The sequence below is a fragment of the Anas platyrhynchos genome, chromosome 5, assembly GCF_047663525.1.
Source record: "Anas platyrhynchos isolate ZD024472 breed Pekin duck chromosome 5, IASCAAS_PekinDuck_T2T, whole genome shotgun sequence".
NCBI classification, from domain to species: Eukaryota; Metazoa; Chordata; class Aves; order Anseriformes; family Anatidae; genus Anas; species Anas platyrhynchos.
The window spans coordinates 41,418,147-41,439,689 of record NC_092591.1 but is presented as its reverse complement, the minus strand read 5'-3'; the positions used below and the strand labels follow the sequence as shown (position 1 = coordinate 41,439,689).

The window sequence follows — 21,543 nt, the reverse complement described above, 5'->3', positions numbered from 1 at the left end:
ACAGAATGCCTTTAATGTTTTATCTTTTGATGTACTACAAAATATTCTGTAAGATGTCTACATTTTGATTTATTTTCCTAGATAAAAAGTAAGGCCTTTTAGAATTTGACAATTCTAATAACTTGCCTGTCTGCATTCCTGTCTTGGCTTCTTGCCTTTATGAGTTTTGCCAACTCATGGCTGTTACAGTGTCACTTCTCAGGAATAAAACAAATAATTGACGTTAATCAGTACTGGGATAAAAAAAGGCCAGGAAAAACTGTTTCAAGAGTAGGCATCCCAATCAGTCAGTAACCAAATTAACATCCTAGTTATGTTGGAGACTACGTGGTCAAAAGGTCTTAACACTCAGAGTAAGAAAGAAAACAGAATGATGACTTCTGACAGTGAAGGTACACTGGAAAATTTTCAGTGATCCCATTTTCTAGTGCTCATCGCAATGCTTGTCTATTTCTTCCTGCTGTAATGCTTTATATAATAATGGATATCATCAAAGAATTGCCACCAGAATGACTCCATTTAGAAGCAATTTCTGAAGCATGTACCTTGCAAAGCACTTTAGCTCATTGATGATGAAAGCTGTTACATAAATGTATGGCATACTATTATATGAAGTCTTTGCTGAGTTCAAATAGCTGATATGCCTTTTAATTTTTACAGTGATGGGCTTGGTATACTTAAATTTCTGTGAAACTAAAGCAAGTTAGAGTGAATGAGATTTCAAAACATTAATAAAGTTTTAAAATATTTCATTAAAGTGCATGAAAAATTCCCTTACTATCTGGGGAAACACTTTACAAACCACTCAATAATTAAAATGAAGGGGGTCAGTTTCTTCTCCATCTGTTTTTTCTTTTGGTATTGGTTTCTTGCTCTTTATTAACAGAATGAAAATGTGTTGCCACATATAAGATATGGATCATTGAGGTTTGTGAAAATTAATTCAAAAATATCTTCATTTCAATAGATTTACTTTGCTCTGAAAAGTAAAAAACTTTTTTTCAAAACAATAAATTCAAAACTCCCACTATTTTCCATACTGCATCAGACCAACAGTGCATCTATTAATCTGCTATATAATGGAGCAAATAGGCAAATAATGGAAATGTTCAAGAAAAATGTTATTCTTGAGATATATACATATATGTATATCTAAATATATGTATTATTAGATGTGGTTATAAGCACTGACTTACCCCATATGGGATATTGGTTTGTCTCATTCTTCTGATATATATCTCATCTATGTTGGCACAAACCATATATATATTTCAAAACTCTATTCTTTGCTGTAAACTTATTTATAAAGAACTATAAATACAGAATACAACACACAAGACATAAGAAAATACAGAAGAGACCTTATCAATCTAAGTTTGGGGATGAACACTTTGAAGATTTACAAAATCAACAACTTATGCTCTTAATTTTGAAAACTAAATATATGAAGTAGTCAGCTACTTCTCTCAACATCTTCATTTCACAGGTACTATTTTTCTTGCTTGCTATTTTTAAACTTTTGCAATGATTTGCTGTAGCTGGAGAACCTTTTCTCCACTGTGGACAGAGTTAATTTACATCTATGCATGCTAATTTAGAAACTCAAGGTAGATTATACTCTTCAATTTACAGTGACCATGAAGCACATGAAGTGAAGCTATCATACCAACTTCATTAAAAATAGAACAGAAGCATTTGTGGTATATGCTGTGGTGAAAGCTGATCTTGTCTACAGTGAACAATTCCAACGACTCTGGTGGTATCTTCCAATTAATACCAGTTTAGCATTATGTCCTTGATTTTAATAGGACAGGTATTAGTTAAACATTCTGTAATGAATACCATATTATATTAGTCATTAGAAATTTAGATTAACATTCTCCATTAATATCATTACTTTTCTTATAAATTCAGTCCCTTTCCTTAATAAAGCTAATTGTTTTCCTTTAAATTTAAACTAAGGGTTTACATTAGAAACAAGTGAGAAAGGAAAGATGAAAAATAAACATTTACTAACATACTATGCTCTCACAACTTGTCTTTGATATGAAGAAAAATATGCCTACTGTTTAGCCCCCAATTAATACAAAACAATAATGAAAAATAAGCTATTACACAAATACTACAGAAATACAAATAAATGGCCTGTGTATGGCAAAATGGGTAAAACTCTACAGTACTATACCTACGTGAAAATCTGTCAAACTACAAGGTACCCTTTCTACTTGTTAGTAGCATTCTATTTTTTGGATGGATTATCTTTCTTTTGAAAAACATAATTTCCTTTAGCTTCCAATATGTTTGTATTGTGAATGAATAGAAACCATCTTCTAAAGGCGTCAAGAACAATGTAAGCTGTAATTTGCAGAACCAGTAGTCCACATCCAGATAATGGTGTGCATGTATAGACGAAGCCATAGGTCTACTGCTACTATCATTTTAATAAGTTATTTTACCATATTTATAGAACAACAAATATAAATCTGCTCCTACTTCGCATGTTTCTCACTATATAAAGAAGTAGATTGATCCAGATTCTTAAAATGATTTAGAGTGCAAAGAAAAACAATATATTATAAAGCATTAGTACATTCCATTTAACTACATCCTCCAGACTTCTCCATGAAACTAGCTGTGAAGAAAGCTGAATGGGTAGATAAACCAACAACAAGGTCCAGGGCCTGGATGACTATGTAGAATTAAGAAATTAATTAGGAAGAGAACTGTAATTTGCAGCACTGACATCGATTTTACTTAACTTGCATGTATCAATGAGAAGCAATTACAATTCAATTAAAATATTCTCTTTTATTACTTTACTGACTGACCTTGAAGTTAATGCCTGTTTTATTTAATTGCATCATCTATGAATAAATGTTAACCCTAGAATGTTATGCCCCATTATTCCCAATGCCTTTTAGCTCCCCAACTGAATTACATCTGTCAATTTATTATGTGCTGTCATGAAAGCAAGTGGGACTTTATTTCTTTGAGATAGACCAGTATGTGATGAAAGATTTGATAATGCTGTTTTTAACAGTACCCAGTAAAACAAATTGTGCTCTCACCTCCCTTTTATTACAAAATCAGTACATGATAGCACAAATGGTATAATCACTTCAAAGTAATGTCTAGTCCATCTGTAATTCCTGATAAATCCACTGACAGGAACAGAACTCCTTCTTACACCTATCAAGAATGGTTGCAGAACTCATGCACACAGCCACAAGACAAATGCTGGACAGAACCACACCAATGTACAGATGGGGGCAGAAATTCAGGGCTTTGCTCTGTAGTGAAAAAAAATGTATCAAAGAACATTACTGAAAGGCATTCCACTGGTGCTGTGCATTAATGCTAAGTAACACAAGAAAACCATGAATTAAATGGTCCACTTTCTTCACACATATTAGAGTAACAGTCTTTAACTTTGAAGGACAACTACCTGATATTACTTCTATTTATCATGACAATTCAAAAAAAAAAAAAAAGAAATCAAGTTCCATTTTTCATGCCATAACATTTGGCTAACAAAAATATATATTTTAAAGCCTCAACTTACTCAGAAAGTGTTTTTATGCATGTTCATAATTTTAAAATATTCTTGATTTTAAAGAAAGCATTTTAATACAAAAAGCCTATTTTCACCTCAAGTTAGTAAAAATGTTGAGAAAATAATGACTCATAATTATTACTTATAAGAAATTGTGCTACATAATTGGTTCAGTGTAGCACTCAGAAAAAATCTCTAACACTAATAGAACAGACTACAACACTGCTTTTGAAAGTTAAATCCTATACTTAAAATGTGTCTTTTTTTCCTTTAAGTAAACAATATTGATTTTTATGAAGGTGGATTAAGTACTGTTTTAACGACAAAGAATCAGAGTATGTTTATAATAGCACAGGAAAAGCCTACACAAACCAAAAAGCTACTAGTTGGTAAAGCAGGTTTACTCTGTAGGAATACGCAAATGTCAGATACCCTTCATATTGCAGGAATGCAACTCCCACAGAGATAATAATGCACTGTAAATATACACCTTAAATTAAATTGCCTGGAGGTAAATTATTCCTGGTATAATATTTAGCTTTTATTTCAATAAAAACTTGGGAAGGATGTGAACTTTCTGTCTGGCAGAATAAATAACAGGTTCATAGTTGATTCTTCATCATAACTTTCATACATGAAAGGTTGTATAACAATGGCAAAACAGATGGAGGCCATGAATTTCCATTTCCAAAACATCAAAAAAAAAAAAAAAGTAAAAGCTGCAAAATTTTCATATAAAAATGAAGGAAAGAAAATACCTACTGGTTATTAGCCCCACCTTTAAAAGATTTAAGGTGAATATACTTTAAATTTATTGTATAAAAGAGCAAAAATCATGCAGTATCATCGTGTGCCTTCTTCTATTTTATTGGGATAATTTAACCAGTGTGGAAATAGTACTGGGATGGAATCTGCAAGGTTAGTGGTAAAGTTAGAAGTTAACCTTGAAGGTTGGTTCTAGCAACCAACTGTTCCCAGTACAATTTATTAAGGATCATGGTTAATCTTCCTGTTTTCTAAACTAGGTTACTCTGCTGTCATCAAATTTTAGAATTCCAAGAAGTAAAAGGCTCTGTAACTCATACCAGGCCATGTAAATTTTATCTGTAATGCCTTGTGATTTCTTAACATCAAAGTTATTTGTATCTAGTTACATCCAGAATTCAAAGCAGTTTAGCTCTACCATTTCAGTAAGAGAAACCTCAATAAGTCTTTGAACAAATTTTGTATTGTTTCATCAAATAACAGTACAATATTTTCAGATACTTGTACAACTCGGAAATGTCCATAGTTTAAAAATAGATTGTGGAAGAATTGTTTAAAAACAGTATTAAACTGTTGTTCTCAAATCCATTTTTCCTCTCATCTTTCAAAACAAGACCACATACAGCAAATGGTTCAGCACACTAGAAATACTGCCCCAACCAATTTCCTCTCAGGAATTTCAATGGACTTCAGAGACATTACACTTTGCATTCATACAGCTAAAACATATGACTTTCCCATTATAAATCTGTTTTCAGAGTATTTAAATTTGGAATCCTGAAATGTTTTGAGTAGAATTATTTTAGATCCAGTGTATAAGACACCTTTTGTTTATTAATCTATTTCATTCAAAGAATTCAGCCATTCTAACACCTCAGTTTGGTTAAAAATGATGTGCTTTTTTGTCCCTGTTAAAAGATTCTGGTATTTCTGTGCTTTGAACAGTAGTAGCATGATTAAGGGATTACAATTTGATTTTGTGGCATGTGCAAGTGCTAAAATTTGTGTCCATGTCATTACGTTCATCCCCATGCAGACGTTATAAATCTTTAAAAAAAAAAAGTCACAGCTGACAAATAGATCAATAGAGACTTCTGACAGAACAAACCAGTAGATCACTCACAAAAGGGTAAAAGTCAGAGCAGAAATAAACAATCAGAAATAAATCAGAAATAAAGAATGTTAATAATAACAAAGCAAAAATAAACAATCTTGTCCTAAAACTAGAACTTGTAGGGGCATGGAAAACAAAACATCTATGGCTCTAAGTACGCACACACATCTTTAAGGGTTTGAGCTTAAGCTTTGTTTCAGCATAGAAATCTGTATAGTAATTGTGAATTCAGAACTTAAATCTTACAAACCATCAAAGAGCAGCAAGTAACACTTGAGTTTTAACAAAACACCATCTCCCCCTTCTGCTTTTAATTCTGTTAAGCTTATTTTTGTTTTTGACACCTTTTCCTAAGCTCATTTTATTCCACTACTTTTCAACTCGAAGTTCTGACTATTGTCCTGTCTCCTTCATTAGAACCCATACTTTCTTTTTTTTTTCACTTTAAAAGCGTAATAGTCCATTCTTAGCCCATTTCTGCCTTTTCACTATTTCTTTAGATGATCTGATCTCAAATTGCAAAGTGATCCTTCCACTCTAAAGCTGTCTCTCTTCAATTTTCTCTGTCTCTGACATCTCCTTAAGAATGCAATGCACTCAAAGTCAACTCTCAATTACTTTGTATTTTCAGGCACATTCACTTTCCCACTCTTCCTTCTAACTCTTGTTATCTTTTACTACTGAAAATATCGACACTCTCCCCAGTCTTGCCAATCTTTAGCCTACATGGCAAAGAAGGAATCATATTTTATCTCTTATTTCTAGATCCACTCATGCAAACGGTCGCAGACTCATCTCTTCTTTACCATATGATTTTAAAACATTTATTTTAACTCATGTATTAAAAGCTCCTTCTGAAACCTCATCTTACATTGTTATCTGTCATTCATATACAAATATGAGGGCATACAACATTCCAAATGCAAAGAATATTTTCTTTCCGTATTATTTCCAAAACTTTTCACTTAAAGTTTTTCCCTCATGAAAAAACAAACAAACAAACAAACAAACAAACAAACCTCAGCTAAAATTACTCCTGTGGTTTTGTGGTTTCAAAATTTCAAGCCCTTTCATTCAATGTCTGGTGAACAAAAAGATGTGGCATCTTTTTATTGTCAATAACATGAATGATGAAGGCACAGACATATGTATTAGGGAACGTGCCTAAGGCAAAAATGCCAATACTCTAAAGGAGCAATTAAGTTTTGGAAGCATTGTTTGAAAGTTCAATGACAGTGGCATGTCAGGAAACAAGGATTAGAAAAAGGGGGAAAAGACTAATAAGAAAACGTTTCTAAAAGTGCATGCTAGGTATTAATTTCATTTGCCAAATCTGTAAACTGAACAGGTACAGTAACAAAAATGCATTAGAAATTATCATATATGTATACAAGATAATAATTAAACCTTTTTCAGGAATGATTTTTCTAATAAAAGTTTAAGGCTACTTTTCAGAATACATTATTCGTAACAGAGTTGATCGTCATTAAAATTTTTGAGATATTTGAAAAATGTTTTTTGCCGCTTTGTGCTCCAATTCAAATTATGATAAACAAGTCTTTCACATTAAGTAAAAAAAAAAAAAAGAAAATATCAAGAAAAAAGGTTGTAAATACTGTCATAGATTCCATTATCAGATTTATGTTCTGATTTTGATTGAAACACTGAAGAAGCTTTTATTTTTTTTCTCCCAGTTTCTCAAGTAAACACTGTTCACTTATCCTCATAAAAACTTACTGAAGGTAAATATTCCTCTTAAAACATCAAGGAAAATATAATTGTTGAGAACAAATTACTCTTACGAGCATAACAAAAATAATTTCAACTATATTTACAGAAATGAAAGTTGTCGTATTTCAAAATGTGTAATGGCACTTAAGTTTTAGTGTCAATTTTCAACAAGGTGTAGGTATAGTTAATTATGTAAGCAAAGTAAAACTAAGTAAAACTTGATTCTCAATTTTTAGTGAAGACCATGATGTGAGAAACCCTAAGATTCCTCCCAAACCTTACTCCTTTTTTAATTTCTACTGAAGTTATTACACTTCGTGATGCAGTAGAAGTTATTTGTTTCAGAACCTGGTACAATTAAGAGCAGTACATAAAGTTACCTAAAAGTTGAATCTGTTATATGTGGACTCTACAAGTTAATTATTGCTCTAACCCATACAATGTGTCCACAGACCAAGGATATCAAAAACACATCTTATGGTTATGCTATACTGCACAATCTCACACAAACAATGGAATACTGGAATTTCAGGTGCACATAAAGACAGTAACAACTGTTTCTACTTTAGCTGTTACTGAATAACCTCATTCTAACCTTCTGTTATTTCCACTGAAGAGATATATGTCAAATACAGAAGCATGCATCACACAGGCATCTGCAGCGGGAAGGTGGCACGGAAGACAGACATTCATAAGAATTACTCTTTTTTTTATTCCTTACATTTGCTGTTAGATCATGGAATGTTCTTCTCTCAGCATTAAAGCCACAGAGATACACTCTAAAGGAAAGCAAGCTGATCTACATATAGATCAACAGAAGGCACATGAGGAAGGCCTCCTAACAATACTTCTTTTGCATGTAAGTGAGAGCAATTGGTATTCCATCTGGAAAAGCATACTACTCTGAGATAGAAAACTGTTGCCACTGGCAAAGTTTGTGGTATTAATTTGTAATGGTGGATTTAGGAAAATAAACTAATGCTCATTTACTTGCATAATTATGTGTTTTCTACATAAAATGACAGACTTTTACCTTGCCAATACTAGCACTGAGTTAATGGAAAACAGGACAAGGCAGGTGTACAACTATGCCAGCGCTGATGAATGTCAAGCTCAAGTTACAGATTTGCTTCTTGCATTAACATCTGTAGGACGTACCATCTAATGCATCATCCTTCAGACTATTAAATCTGTTATTTTAAATATTTTCATTGCAGTTTAGCTTTGATTATTAATCTAAAAGGCAAAAAGTTAAACTGTATGTTAGCTTCTTTGCCACTTGATATGTTAAACAGTCTTCATACCTTAAATCCTCTTTAATAAGGCATGCAATTATTAAAGCATTACAGAATGGCCCCAGAGCACACAAGCTCCATTAAATTTGCTTACATCTAATTACATTTGCCTGAGGCAGGTGAGAAATTGACTCTGATAAGATCTTTCTTTTACCTGTAGCCAAAAATATAAAAAGGAAAAAAAAAATCTCACAGTGATTTTCTATCTAATTGCTATCTACAAGTATTTATGGTATTCGCTTCTTAAACAAATAGCCAACAAAGGACTCTTTGTGCACTAACTGGTCCATTTTAAGCCTTTTTTTTTTTTTTAAGGTTGCAGAATATAAAAGAAAAGCTTATCTTGCTTCAGGGATAAGGCAATGATATCTGCTTGTGAAATAGTTGCATCTATTATTTATATCATATGCTTCCTTAATATACTCCACCTATATTTTAAATAGTATTTACTTGTTCCATTTTGGGGCTGTTGTTTGTTTTTCCTGGTTATTTCCCTTTAGTTATACAAATAAATGAAAACAACCTACATTTAATGAAAAATAATTCTGATTGGATAAAGCATGTTGCATATTCTTGTAGACATCCATTTTTTCTTCACCGCCGTAAGGAACGTAAGCATTTTTTTTTCCCTAAAATAGATATACTTTACCTGGTCTGAAAACTGAATTCCTTTAAAAAATGTTTATTTTTTCCAATTAAAACTAACAAACAAACAAACAACAGTGTAATGTAGAAAAGACTCCTATGTATTTGTAACTGGCTTTACATGAATTCAGGCAAATATTATCTTATGTCACTTGTTATCTCTAAGTGAATGAGGGAACACCATATTTCTAATCATTCTAATCCCACTAATCTATAGATGCTATGAGAAAAATACAGCAAGGCTATCATAACCATAATACAAAAAAGTGGTCAGAAGCAGTATCACCTAAAGAGAAGCAGGTTTAAAAAAATAAAAAATTATTATTTTTTTAAAGTCATAGAATTCACCTAAGTGTAAATGGATTATAATTCAATTCTTGGTCAGTATTTCAGTAGAAATAACTTTGTAATAAAGCAGTCCTTTAAAGAAGATGGACAGACATTAGGAATTTAATGTGTAAGTTGCCCAAATAAGCCATCCATAAGACTTCTAAGGTTATGCAACACATTTTTAGACATACTGCTTTAGCCACCAAAGCATTATACTAGCCATTCTGCAGTGCAATGGGCCACAAATCTTCAGTCAGCCCAAAAAACAAGAGGTACTCTGGTCACGTTTTACATGTATGCTTAAAATATCATATGATACTCATAAATGAAAAACTGCATAGGAGCCTGAAATGAATGTATCATACCGTTTATATGCTTCTCATGGTTATAAAACGTCATTCAGTAAGATTTCCTATAAAACTTCACTTGAATTCAACTTTAATCAATAAACAAGCTGATAATCTTTTAATTTGTTCCATTATACAAACCTCATATTACATACCTGATGATGAAAAAACGTTAATCTGCTGCACAAAGAAACTACATTGTAAACAATTGTTTCTTTAAAGAAGAAAATGAAAAACTATTGCTGTTTGCTATATGCTCCATGAATTCAAAGTGTTTTTATACAAAATGTTTTGGTCTCATATAATTACATCTTGTTTAATGTTAGTTTGTTATATTTCTATTAAAACTTTCATGGTTGTTTTATAATATTGTCACCAGTCTGCATCATCTATAAATGACAATACTGTGAACCACTGAATTATGTGTGCATCTTCACTGCAAATCAGAACTAAAACAGAAAAAAAATAAAATTGAAAAAGGAATTTAATAACTATGCTATGAAGAATTACTTTACAGCTACTTTAAAGCTTTGTCCACTCTGAGAAAAGAATGAAATGTATATAGGCTGATTCAGACATTATGACTGTTATTTGGCCTTATGATTTTTTATTTTTTAATTTTATGTTTTAATTTTCTTCATGCTCATATTAACATTTCTTATTCAAAAATATAGAACAAAGTTCCTGTTTTTCTTTGTTATGTAGTGGACTTGCCCACTCAAGTTTTAGCAGAAATTATTACATAATTGAATACATACCAAAAGCCGCTACTTTTATGATTATGGCTTGAATGTTAGATGATATCATTTCTTTAAGCAGTATCTCCTGCTTTCGACGCCAAAGATAAGCTAAAGGCTGAAGACTAAGCCTTCTGCATCTTAAAAACAAAATAAAAGAGGATGAAAGCCAAGCAACATACATTTAAACAGCATGATTAACTTAAATTTAAAGAAAGTGAGTTTCTATGATTTCCTATCATTACGTAATTTTCTTCTATAATTCAATTAAAATATTTAATTTAAAACTTGAAATGTAGGAATAGTAATCTCTAACATTAGTAAAAAAAAAAAAAAAAGACACCGTAATCTTGTTCTGATTACAGTTCACTTACATGTATATAAGATGCAACACATTGATGTAAACAGATTTGCCTGGGAACTTAAGTAAACCTTTAGGGATGCAAACCCATTAACACCTTAGGAAATGATCACTTTTTATGAACACAGCTAAGGCAACAGTTACTCCTCTGGTAACCATGGCACATATCACTAATACATGTTGAATTTGTTACTCAACAAAACTGATTTGGATCCATACCCAAGGAAAAGAATAATTTGGAAAAACGTATGTAGCTTGAGATACAAAGTAAAAAGTTGACAGTGTAAATTTAATTATGTTTTGATAATATCATACTTAGCATTTGAAGTATAGCAGTATAGCACTTGATTATCATAGTAGAGAATCACTCATTTGCACTACCAATTGTTAACTGTTCTGCAAATTGTCAAGTATCATCAGTTGGCAATAAAACGTGTAATGCTTAGATCCTGGAAAATTTAAAAACATTAAAAAAATTTAAAAACTATAGGCCTAGATCAAATGATTCAAAAATACATTTATTTGACAATTGACACTGTTTGTCTAATATATGGGATTTCTCACTAGTATTAGTGTCAAGATTTTGTATTTAAATGGATGTTTAATGTTGACACCTAAATTCATAGTTACCACCTGTGTAATCTGACTAGTTTTGCTATTATTTTCATGTATTTTCACTGAGGGCACACAGTTGTGAAATTAAGAGAAATATTTTACAACTCTGCATGTGAAGTAGTTCATTTAGGTGCCTAACATTATCTACAAATTAGCTGAGTCCAAGCAACTGGAATGGTTTGTGTGTCCAGGTTTTGACTGGGACAATTTTCTTCCTAGTAGCTGCTATGGTGCTGTGTTTTGGATTTAGGATTAAAATAATGCTGATAACACACGAATGTTTTAGCTGTTGCAGAACAGTGCTTACAAGTCAAGGACTTTTCAGCTTCTCATGCAGCCAGCAAGGAGGCTGGGGGTGCACCTGAAGCTGGAAGAGGACAGAACCAGGACAGCTGACCCAGACTGGCCAAAGGGATATTCCATACCATATGGCATCTTGCTGAATGATAAAACGGGTTGGGGAGTTGGATGGGGCAGGGGCAGGTGCTGCTGGGGGTCTGGTCGGTAGGTGGAGAGCAATTGCATTCTGCATCACTTGTTTTATATAGTCCTTTATCACAATTATTGTTATTTTCCCTTCTTTTTCTGTCCTATTAAACTATCTTGTGTATCTCAATCCACAGGTTTTACCTTTTTTTTTTTTTGATTCTCTCACCATCACATTGTTGGGGCAGGAAGAGCAAGTGAATGGCAGTGTGGTACCTAGCTGCCTGCTAAAATAAAAAATCCAAAAATCTGGTATACTCTCTACTGGATTTTTACTAATACTATATACAAAACACATAGTTCCAGGGGAAAAAAAAAAAAAGTTAGCAAACTGAACTAATTAGGTATCAGAACATCTATGTTAATAAAGATTAATATTTTCTTACACATCTTCAACTCGAACTCTCTGGTAGTCAGAAAGAATAGCTCCCACAGATACAGCCTCCACTCCTTCTTTGTCCTGAAAGACAAGGAATAATAACAATATATGCTGGCCTACACAATATTTTCAGTACACCTACAGAAGAATCAACCAGGAAAAAACCATTGTCCCTGTACCCAGTACATGGAACTGAATGGGCTGCAATGCAGATCTTACAAAGAAAAGAGCAGCACAGCTGACTTATAACACGGTTATGACTCCAACAGAGTACTCTATTCTACCCAAGTACCATTCTACAAAATAAATGGTCAGCGTACCTAAAAAATACCAGACTTAACAGCTTGGTGTAGCATTTTCCTGAAATCCTGAAAATTATTTGCAGTTCTTCACTGTAACTGAGATGTCAGCTATCACCATATCTACAAATAAATATCACTAACATAAAATCATCAGCATAGGTTAAAATGTTAGCATCTATCACAATACACAGCACAAGAGCAAAATACACCAGAATGAGAACATTTGCAAGGAACTTAACATTACCTACAAATTCTGCTAAAAGTTTTTTCATGACATTGTCTTTGGATTCCTGTTTTATTTCAGTTATTTAATCCAACCACTATTTATTCTCAACACATTGAGAATAAACGTGAAAATGCACACACTTAAAATATTGAAAAGCATGAGCTTTTGCCCTTTTAAGTGACTTGAGTCCCAATCAACATGCTGAATTTACATTGTTTCCTTAAATTCATTCTAGTTATAGTTTTGCTCTTTTAACCAATGTTGATCATAACTTAACAAAGAATCACCTTCAGGAGCTGCTCTGTTAGACAGCAACCTCATGAAGCTTCCAAAAAGACCATACCAAAAGTTTTTTAACTAAATACCTACATATGAATTTCGAAATCAAATCAGTCTTTGCCTGCCATGATACTGAACTAAAAATTCACCTTCAGATTATCGATAAAATGATGCTGAAGGTGCTTTATACATAATTATATTATAAGGGAGAAAAACTAAAACATTTTATATCTTTGTGGTACATTTTCTTCCTCAATATTCTTCTTTTTCCATTAATTCTCATTTCATAGTTGCCTAATCAAATTCCCAATTTATTGATATCCATCTACACTTCCAATTTAAGAGTCAATGTATTTATCAAAATTCCTAGTTACAGTAATCTGATAATTTTATCACTGTTTATGTACATTTATGTACACATTTATGTACTACTACATGTCATTAATGGATATATCATTTAACACAAAATTTAATACCAAGTCATACAGGATTCAGCTTGATGCTTCTCACGTATTCAGACCTAAACTAACAATAAAAAATAATTTTACCTTATCTGTCACTAGTTCATTATCCACTTCCTGTATTATCATTACCTTCCAGTCAGCATTACTTCTACTTTTCAAGCCTTCTATATAACGTTTCAAAGCACTTTTCAGAATAAAGATAAATCTTAGACCTTTCAATTTACTTAACATGATGATACATGTATATCAAAGTGTTCTGAACACTCTACACAATGTCAACTTACTTCCACAAAAAATCTTTTTTTCTTTCTTTCTTTTTCAAACATTTGTCAGTATTAGCACCCTAAGGAAAATTAATCTGAATTACTAATTAGGTTCATTTAAATTCACAGTTAGCTTTTAAGTGAATTAAATATTAAGGCCAGTGAATAAAGCCATTCGGAATAAAGGTGTCCAAAAGAATATTAAATAATCTGTTTTAGAATTATTGGATTAACTTGTTTGATAATCTAATGGAGGAAAGATCTTTTTATATATAGGTTTGCTGTATGACAGGAATGAAGAATCACAACAGGAATCAAAAAACTGCTTATGTTCCGCACTATTCAATATGGAACTGCTCTTTTTCAAGAGTTCAATCTGCTGTTTTTTCCTACAGATCGTAAAAATATAAACACTAGCTCTTGGACTGAGTGTATATTTAGCTCTATCTTGAGTTCTTCACAACTCCAAATGAATAAGGAAAGCAATGACTATAGTACTTTCTATCTTACTAAACAAGCTATCAACAAAGAAATAACCAATCATATATTTTCTCAGTGAAATGGAAAATTCAAAAGATGGAAACAGTACGTCTGTTGGATCTACTTCTTCCTATCTGACAGCATAAAATAAAGAACCAATGCCATTCCTAAACCAGGACAGATAAAGAGCTGAAAAGTAAACAAACTGTGCAGCTACAGTTTCAACATTTAATGGCCATTAACCTCATTACTCCACATCCAGCCAAAACTTAGGCAAGAGCCTTTAAAGTGAATCACACTAAAGATGTCGATTGCCCTCACACCTCATAACATTAGTAACTTGCACAAAGTCTATTTATATGGATTGGTTGGTAAAATGTCTTCTGGAGACCAAAGTAAGCAACTGTGCACCAACTCCAATCCTTGAAATACCAATTGATAGCAGGTTAGTACTTGGTTGTTCACATGAACGCCAGCAGTTCTATCTTACTACTGCAAACATACCTGGGACAACTCCTGTAGAGTACATCCAGACTATCAGATAGTGTATATAGATAAATATGTATGTATGTATATATATATGAAAACTGAACACCTATACAGGGAGAGAAGTATCTTCCTGCAGAAAGAAGAGTAGAACATCCCCCCACCCAAAACAAACAAACAAACAAACAAAAACAAACAATACCACTGCAGAAAACCATCTGTTTTTCTGTGACCACAAAACAGGCTAGGGACTTAGGGCTGGTGGGAAGGGAAAGGTAGAACAGTTAGCAAATGATCGAGGGAAATACAAAACAAAAGCACAACCTGCAAAGTACGCCTACAATCAACCCAGTGCAGCCTCCCAGTCTTACAGACACTGAATACTGAAATGCCTTTTCATTAATACCGCTTCATGGAAGGCAGCATAAAAATACAAATGATATAGCACATCTAATATATCAGACACTGTGAAAAGTATGCAGGTTTCCTGCACTGCCACCAATGTGGCATCTACTGCAGGCATTATAGCTATGGTAATCTGTAAAATCAGAAAATATTACTTCATAGAACACACTGGGCTCAATGATGATGATAAACACCGGCGAAAGCTGGGGGAAAAGGCAAAATGAAGAGTTATTCAGATTGTCTACTTACTGATATTTCCAGATTATTATTTGTTTATTCCATTACAAACAGCAGGTAAATATATTAGTTTTGTAATCTACTAAACAGAGTTGACTAATCCAATCACCCCCCCACCCCCCAAGTCCCTTACCACACCAATCAACTTGTTCTTACAAAGAACCACGTGCAACAGGAAGTTTCAGTCTGATATAATTCCAAGTATTTTACATTCTATTAAGACCTTATACACATATAGTAACAGTAAAATATGAAATTTTATGACTGCTTGTTTGAGTTGACCTTTATGGCTGAATCTATCATAACATTCAAGACAAGCTTAACAGTATGACAGTTCCGTAAGATTTTAAAACTAAGTTCTGCATACTCTGATTTACAGGATTTCACGAGGTAAAATTTTTTTTCATGGTCATAATAACCGTATTTAACTATATTTATGTATTACATATTTCATGTTATAGATATGCAGCTCTGTGTTTACTTGATAGTGCCCTTTTTTTTGTTATAGTCGGAAGATAAAGACAGAACATACATTTTCTTATATACTTAATTGTGATGCAAAGACTCTTCTGATCCATGCAAATGCCTACTCTCAGGCTGACATCACAGCTGCAATTAGCACTATCATCTTTTACTGGAAGAATAATAGGAATCAAAGGAATCAAATCACATCACTTAACTTCAATATTCCAGTACTTTACTGATTGTAGGTCCATCCTCAAGATCAGCCCTAAAAATGCGTTAAGGATTCTAACAGTGTGGTATTTCAAAAAGAATTCGTGAAAAATAATTTATTGGACATACTATTCATGATAAAGTGTAGAGACGATTTGTTTAAAAAGTAGTTTTTCAAAAGTCTTGGGAAGGAGATGTATATAATATATACCTCATTAACAGAATGTCTTATAGAAAAAAATGGTCTGTTAATAATTGAGAACTAAAAGCAACTACATTTCAAACGTACTCTATAAAAAAAGGACTTTTCCCTGCTGCAGATGCAAAGACATAGTTAAACTTTTTGAAAAAAGAATGTAGCAATGCAAATAGTGCCTGCAGTAGCCCTGGATTTCCTGTCTTTTATAGCTCTAAGTTTTGGAGTTTTTTTTTTGGTTGTTTGTTTTTTTTTTGACTGTGGGAGTGACTACCTTTGGCAAATGGTAGTCACTCTCACAGAATTGAACTCCGAGATCGTATAGTCTCACAGTAAATAAACAGAAGTGGAACATTTCAAAATTATTTATATTTAAGGACACAGCAGAAAAGTAACAATTTAAAAATACGGTTTTAGTGCATGTATTTTAAAAGTTTTATTGAGTTGTAGCAGCAGCAATAATTTTTAGAAGCAGAAGAGCTTGTAGCTCACCAATTAAGCAAATTTGCAACATTGTCACTGCTTAACAGTACCGTTTTATTTTATTGCATCAGTCTGTTGTCTGAAGTATCATTATATTGTGAAGGAAACTGCCTTATAGTACAATTTAAAGTTACTCTGAACTTTTATTCTTACTATAATTTTGAACAGTTAAATTTACAAGTGTTGCCAGCAACCATTTGTATTGCCATCAATTCTTACACATAACAGAAGTGTATTGTGTTTTGTTGTTGTTTTTGCTAATAGATTAAATTGAAATATTCGGGGCTTTCCTGACTATTGCTTTCAAAAATAAATTATACATAAATTAAGTCTTCAGTCATAATGGCTGGATGGAGAATAATCTTTGGGAAAGTACTTTCAGTATATATTTTCCAGACACTTGAGGAAAGTTCCTATATAAGTTCTCATTCAAATGCAAAGTCATACTGTACTCATACAGAATTTTGCATCTATTTCTTGATAAAAACAAACTAATAAAACATATGTGTTCAGATATTCTGGAAAACCAGTCACTACATACCATTTAAGTTACAACTTCCATTGTTCACTGTTAAGTTACCAGAGGTAAACTATGCCATAAAGTACGCAATCTTTTTGAAATATCTGATACAAACACATGGTTGTATGTTGCCTCACACATAGATTAACCTCCATGGCCACATAAATATGTATTTATGTATCATATATAATAATCATACATAATATATTTATATATTATTATATATTGTTATATATTATTGTATATTATATATATGTTGTATAATATTTAATTTTCCATATAACACATACACTTCTCTTTCCTCACCGAAGCACATAATGTTTACTGTTATAATTTTAATATTTATTACAGTGCACTACAAATCTGTTTTTCCCACAATAGTTTCTATTATGTATCCTCTTTCTTCCCTAGGAATGGGAAGATGTCTCAGAGGTAGAAGTGCTATCAGAGATGTACGAGGACAGTAACTATATCATAAACTTCCAAGAAAGATGTGGTCCCCATAGTAAACAAACATGGTGAAATGAGTACCTGTGTGACTTTTTATTTAATGTTTTCTTAAAGATATGGATTTATGAAATCTCCTTCCTTTTCATCCTTTTGGATGGGAACTGAGTTGCCCAATGTATTTTTATATAGCTCAGAGTAATAAACATGGTATTTTTTTAAACTAATTCAATTTTTCAAGTTCTCACGAAATATATACAGCAAAGATATTCAGTAAGAAATCTCATGCAAATTAAAAATTGTAATGTTTTAAAGGAGTCAAAAAAGCCATTATAATGCATGTAAATATTTACTGTCACTAAGCTTCTATAAGTCTACTGCTGAAACTATGACCCAAACATCAAACTCAAATACAGAGTAGTTAACACAGATATTGTGGTTCCCCCTTCCCCCAATTATACGCAGCTATGATAAATTTAAGGGTGGATGTGCATATATATGAATATACACATAAAAATACATATATATATACACACACATATGTATACAATACATTTTGAAGTTTGTAACAAAACAGAAGATTGTCATTGTCTGCTTGTCTGGCAAGCTATATTAAAACTTACTTAAATATTCATCTACTATATATTCTGTAATTATTCTAGTTTATTTACTTTAATAATACATACTTTTTAATGATCTTTTGAATTAGCATTATTTCAAGACATATTTCAGTTCTGGTTAGCACTCAAGTTTGAAGACTTTTGACAGGATTCACCACCATCACTTTTCATTTAGTTTTTCTGCAAATTTAAACTTCCATCACTGTCCAGATGGTGGGTACCACAAGGGGAAACAAGTTAATACTGGTAAACTTAACACTATATGAATGCATTTAATAAATGCTTTGAAATGGGAGAACTAGTTAATTCATATACATCCCACAAAATTGAATAAATTCAATCCTCTTATTCTGTATGTTTCAACAAACCAAGGCTGGAATGGCACAAACTCAAGAAAAGATTTGAAAGAAAGAAGGATGTGGTAGTCTACAGTGTGACAATTATCATAAATTCCTCAACCAGACAAAGTTTACAATAAAATGTTGCTGCACAGCATACTTAGCTCAGTACTTCAGGCACTAGAAAGAGCACTTGCACAGAACAAGTTCTTCACTGGATTCACTGCTTGGCATTGAAAGAGTTATTGGAAAATTTGCAAACAGATACAGTTTTCTCCAAAGCTGATTGTAGTTAGCACAGAATAAATCCCAGATTTAACAGTGGCATCTATCAGGTACTACACTTCACCTTTTAATATGTAATCTGATCAGGATTGACACCATTCAAATATGTTCACGAAACAAAGCATGGATAGAGCAGGCTGACATCTGCAGGCTAAATATCAAGGATTATCAAGGAAGGCAATTTGGGTAAATTCTGGAAGAAAGCTGTTAGGTGCTGTATCACAAAGGTAACAGAACAGGAAAATGTTAAAGGAAAATTAATATGGACTTTTTCTTTCCAAAGAAAACATAATGCTCTGTTACTTCAAGAGATGCTTGCAATACTTTACTAATACCTCACTAATGCAATATATTAGTTGAAAGTTAAACAAATCACTGCTTCCCTGGAATATTTGGGAACCACAGAAAGGATTTATATTCAGCACAATTCACTGTGTTACAAAGCATTGTATCACTAAGTATGTAATGTATACACAAAACCAGGCACTAAAAGAACAGAAATACAAATATAAATATATGGTAATGACTGTTTATTTTCCATGACTTAAAATTGTATTTCTTCATCAAAACTACAAAAATTACACATATAAAAAGCAGATACAAAATGAAGTTTAAAAAATAATCAAATTATTTTTTATCAGCAGTATAGCTCACTTTTATATACAAAAGATTATTAGCTGTTTATCTATAAATGAAGTTACATTCCCATTACATTTCTTGTTATAGACATTAATTTATTCCTATTTATAACATTCATGAATAATAATCTTCATGAACAATCGTGTTAGAACAACAAATAGATCTTTGCAACTGTAAGTGTACTAAAATGCACAATTTATTTCTAAAGCTTCATAGTTTTGAAGTTACATATATTTTAAAACAGCTTAATGAATAACATAAGTCAAAATTACTGCTCTTTGCATATCATAAATTACTTGTAGCTATATTTTCAATCAGAAAAAAAAATTATATATATAAAATAAACAATTTTGTGAAAGCTCCAAAGCATACGTGCCATAAGTATGCTTAATGTCAAGCTGTTAGGCCTATGTATAATATTGATAAACTAGTTCGCAATTGAAGCTAAATAAAACAGAAATGTAGAAATAATCTATGCTAGCACACTGATTTCATTTTTGATTTTATTTTTCTTTTCTTTTCACTAACTGAAATTCAATTAAGAATAGTGATAGTAATTTGAGGAAATGTCTACACATGAATTGTAGCACACAATACTGGTAGAAGTATTCCAGTAGCAAGTAAAATATTCATTGCAGTGGTATTAGTACAGAGATTTTCTTTAATTTCACATTTTAATGTCTTTACCTGACCCGCTCAGAGTTCAGCAAAAAGAAAATTAGTGCTAATGTTTTCAATTTAATTAGTACATTACATGCACTGTAATTATTAGTGGGAAATGTTATATTAATGAATGTAAAAGTTAACAGTAAATTACCTCAGAGTTATTATCAATTTCCCAAGTTACTGCTCCTTAAGATAACCCTCTCCCTACGGTCCTTCCGGTAATTTTTCTTTGCCTGATAAACATGATGATTAAACAGCACACAGTGCAAACCTTTGATACTTTTTAAATTAAATCCATGCCCAGCCTAAGGGCTGTGTCTGATTTCAACTAAATGTGTCAGTTAATCAGATAAAAAAATCATCGGCAACTCAAAGAAACAGCAGCCTTAGGCTTCATCAGTGCCAGAGAAAGCTGAACAAAATAAGACATACAGACAATATCACATTATGAGTAAAGGTTACTGCTAAGCATATAACTGCACAGAACTATTCACCACCTAAATATTATACATCTTAAAAAAAAAACACATACAACAGTCAAAAGAGTACTAAAGAAAGAAAAAGAAAGTGATAGACCTGTCTTTATACGCCTGTTTACATGTACTGCAAGAAAAGTTGACCACTCCCATTCTTAAAAATAGGAGAATATCCACCAAAATTTACGTTTTATGGCAGATTTATTAAGACAGTAAGTAGCTGAAGAATGGCTAAACTATATTTTATTTTTAAACATTTGTTTTATGCCTTTGCCACAATAGTTTATTTTAAGACTAAGAAATAGATTATCTCAAAGTAAAATTCCCTTTGCAATTAATATCCTCCTTGAAGCTTGCATTAGTAACCAAAAACCATTACACACATTTAAATTAAAACTTAAGGTCATGTCTGTGACCATAATTTTGCCATTTGCAAAATTTCAAATTAAAACACAACATATCTGCAGTTGTGCGGCAATATATGCATTAGTAACCAGACTTCTATGCTTCTGCAGTTATGAGTGGAAAATTCTTAAATATAAGTTTTCTTGTAATTTGTAAAGCATTCTATAATCTCCAAATATACTCATTTCAAATACAGTCTATGATTTTTGTAAGCTTTGATATGTTTGTCAGAAGCAGGTGCAAGTAATCAAAGACAGTAATGGAAATACCCATGTAACGGATAAAAATGATCA

At 32.1% G+C, this 21,543-nt stretch overlaps 1 protein-coding gene across 3 annotated transcripts in view; it reads right to left on the bottom strand.

The window, feature by feature from the left end:
* DPH6 (diphthamine biosynthesis 6) overlaps positions 1-21,543 on the bottom strand; it is a 196,472-nt gene that overhangs the window by 134,386 nt on the left and 40,543 nt on the right. For all 3 annotated transcript variants that reach the window (XM_072038918.1, XM_027458247.3, XM_027458245.3), the window contains exons 4-5: positions 12,366-12,439; positions 10,539-10,657 (exon numbers count right to left, since the gene is read on the bottom strand). In XM_072038918.1, the coding sequence (XP_071895019.1) occupies positions 10,539-10,657; positions 12,366-12,439 (193 nt within the window). The remainder of the gene's footprint in view (positions 1-10,538; positions 10,658-12,365; positions 12,440-21,543) is intronic.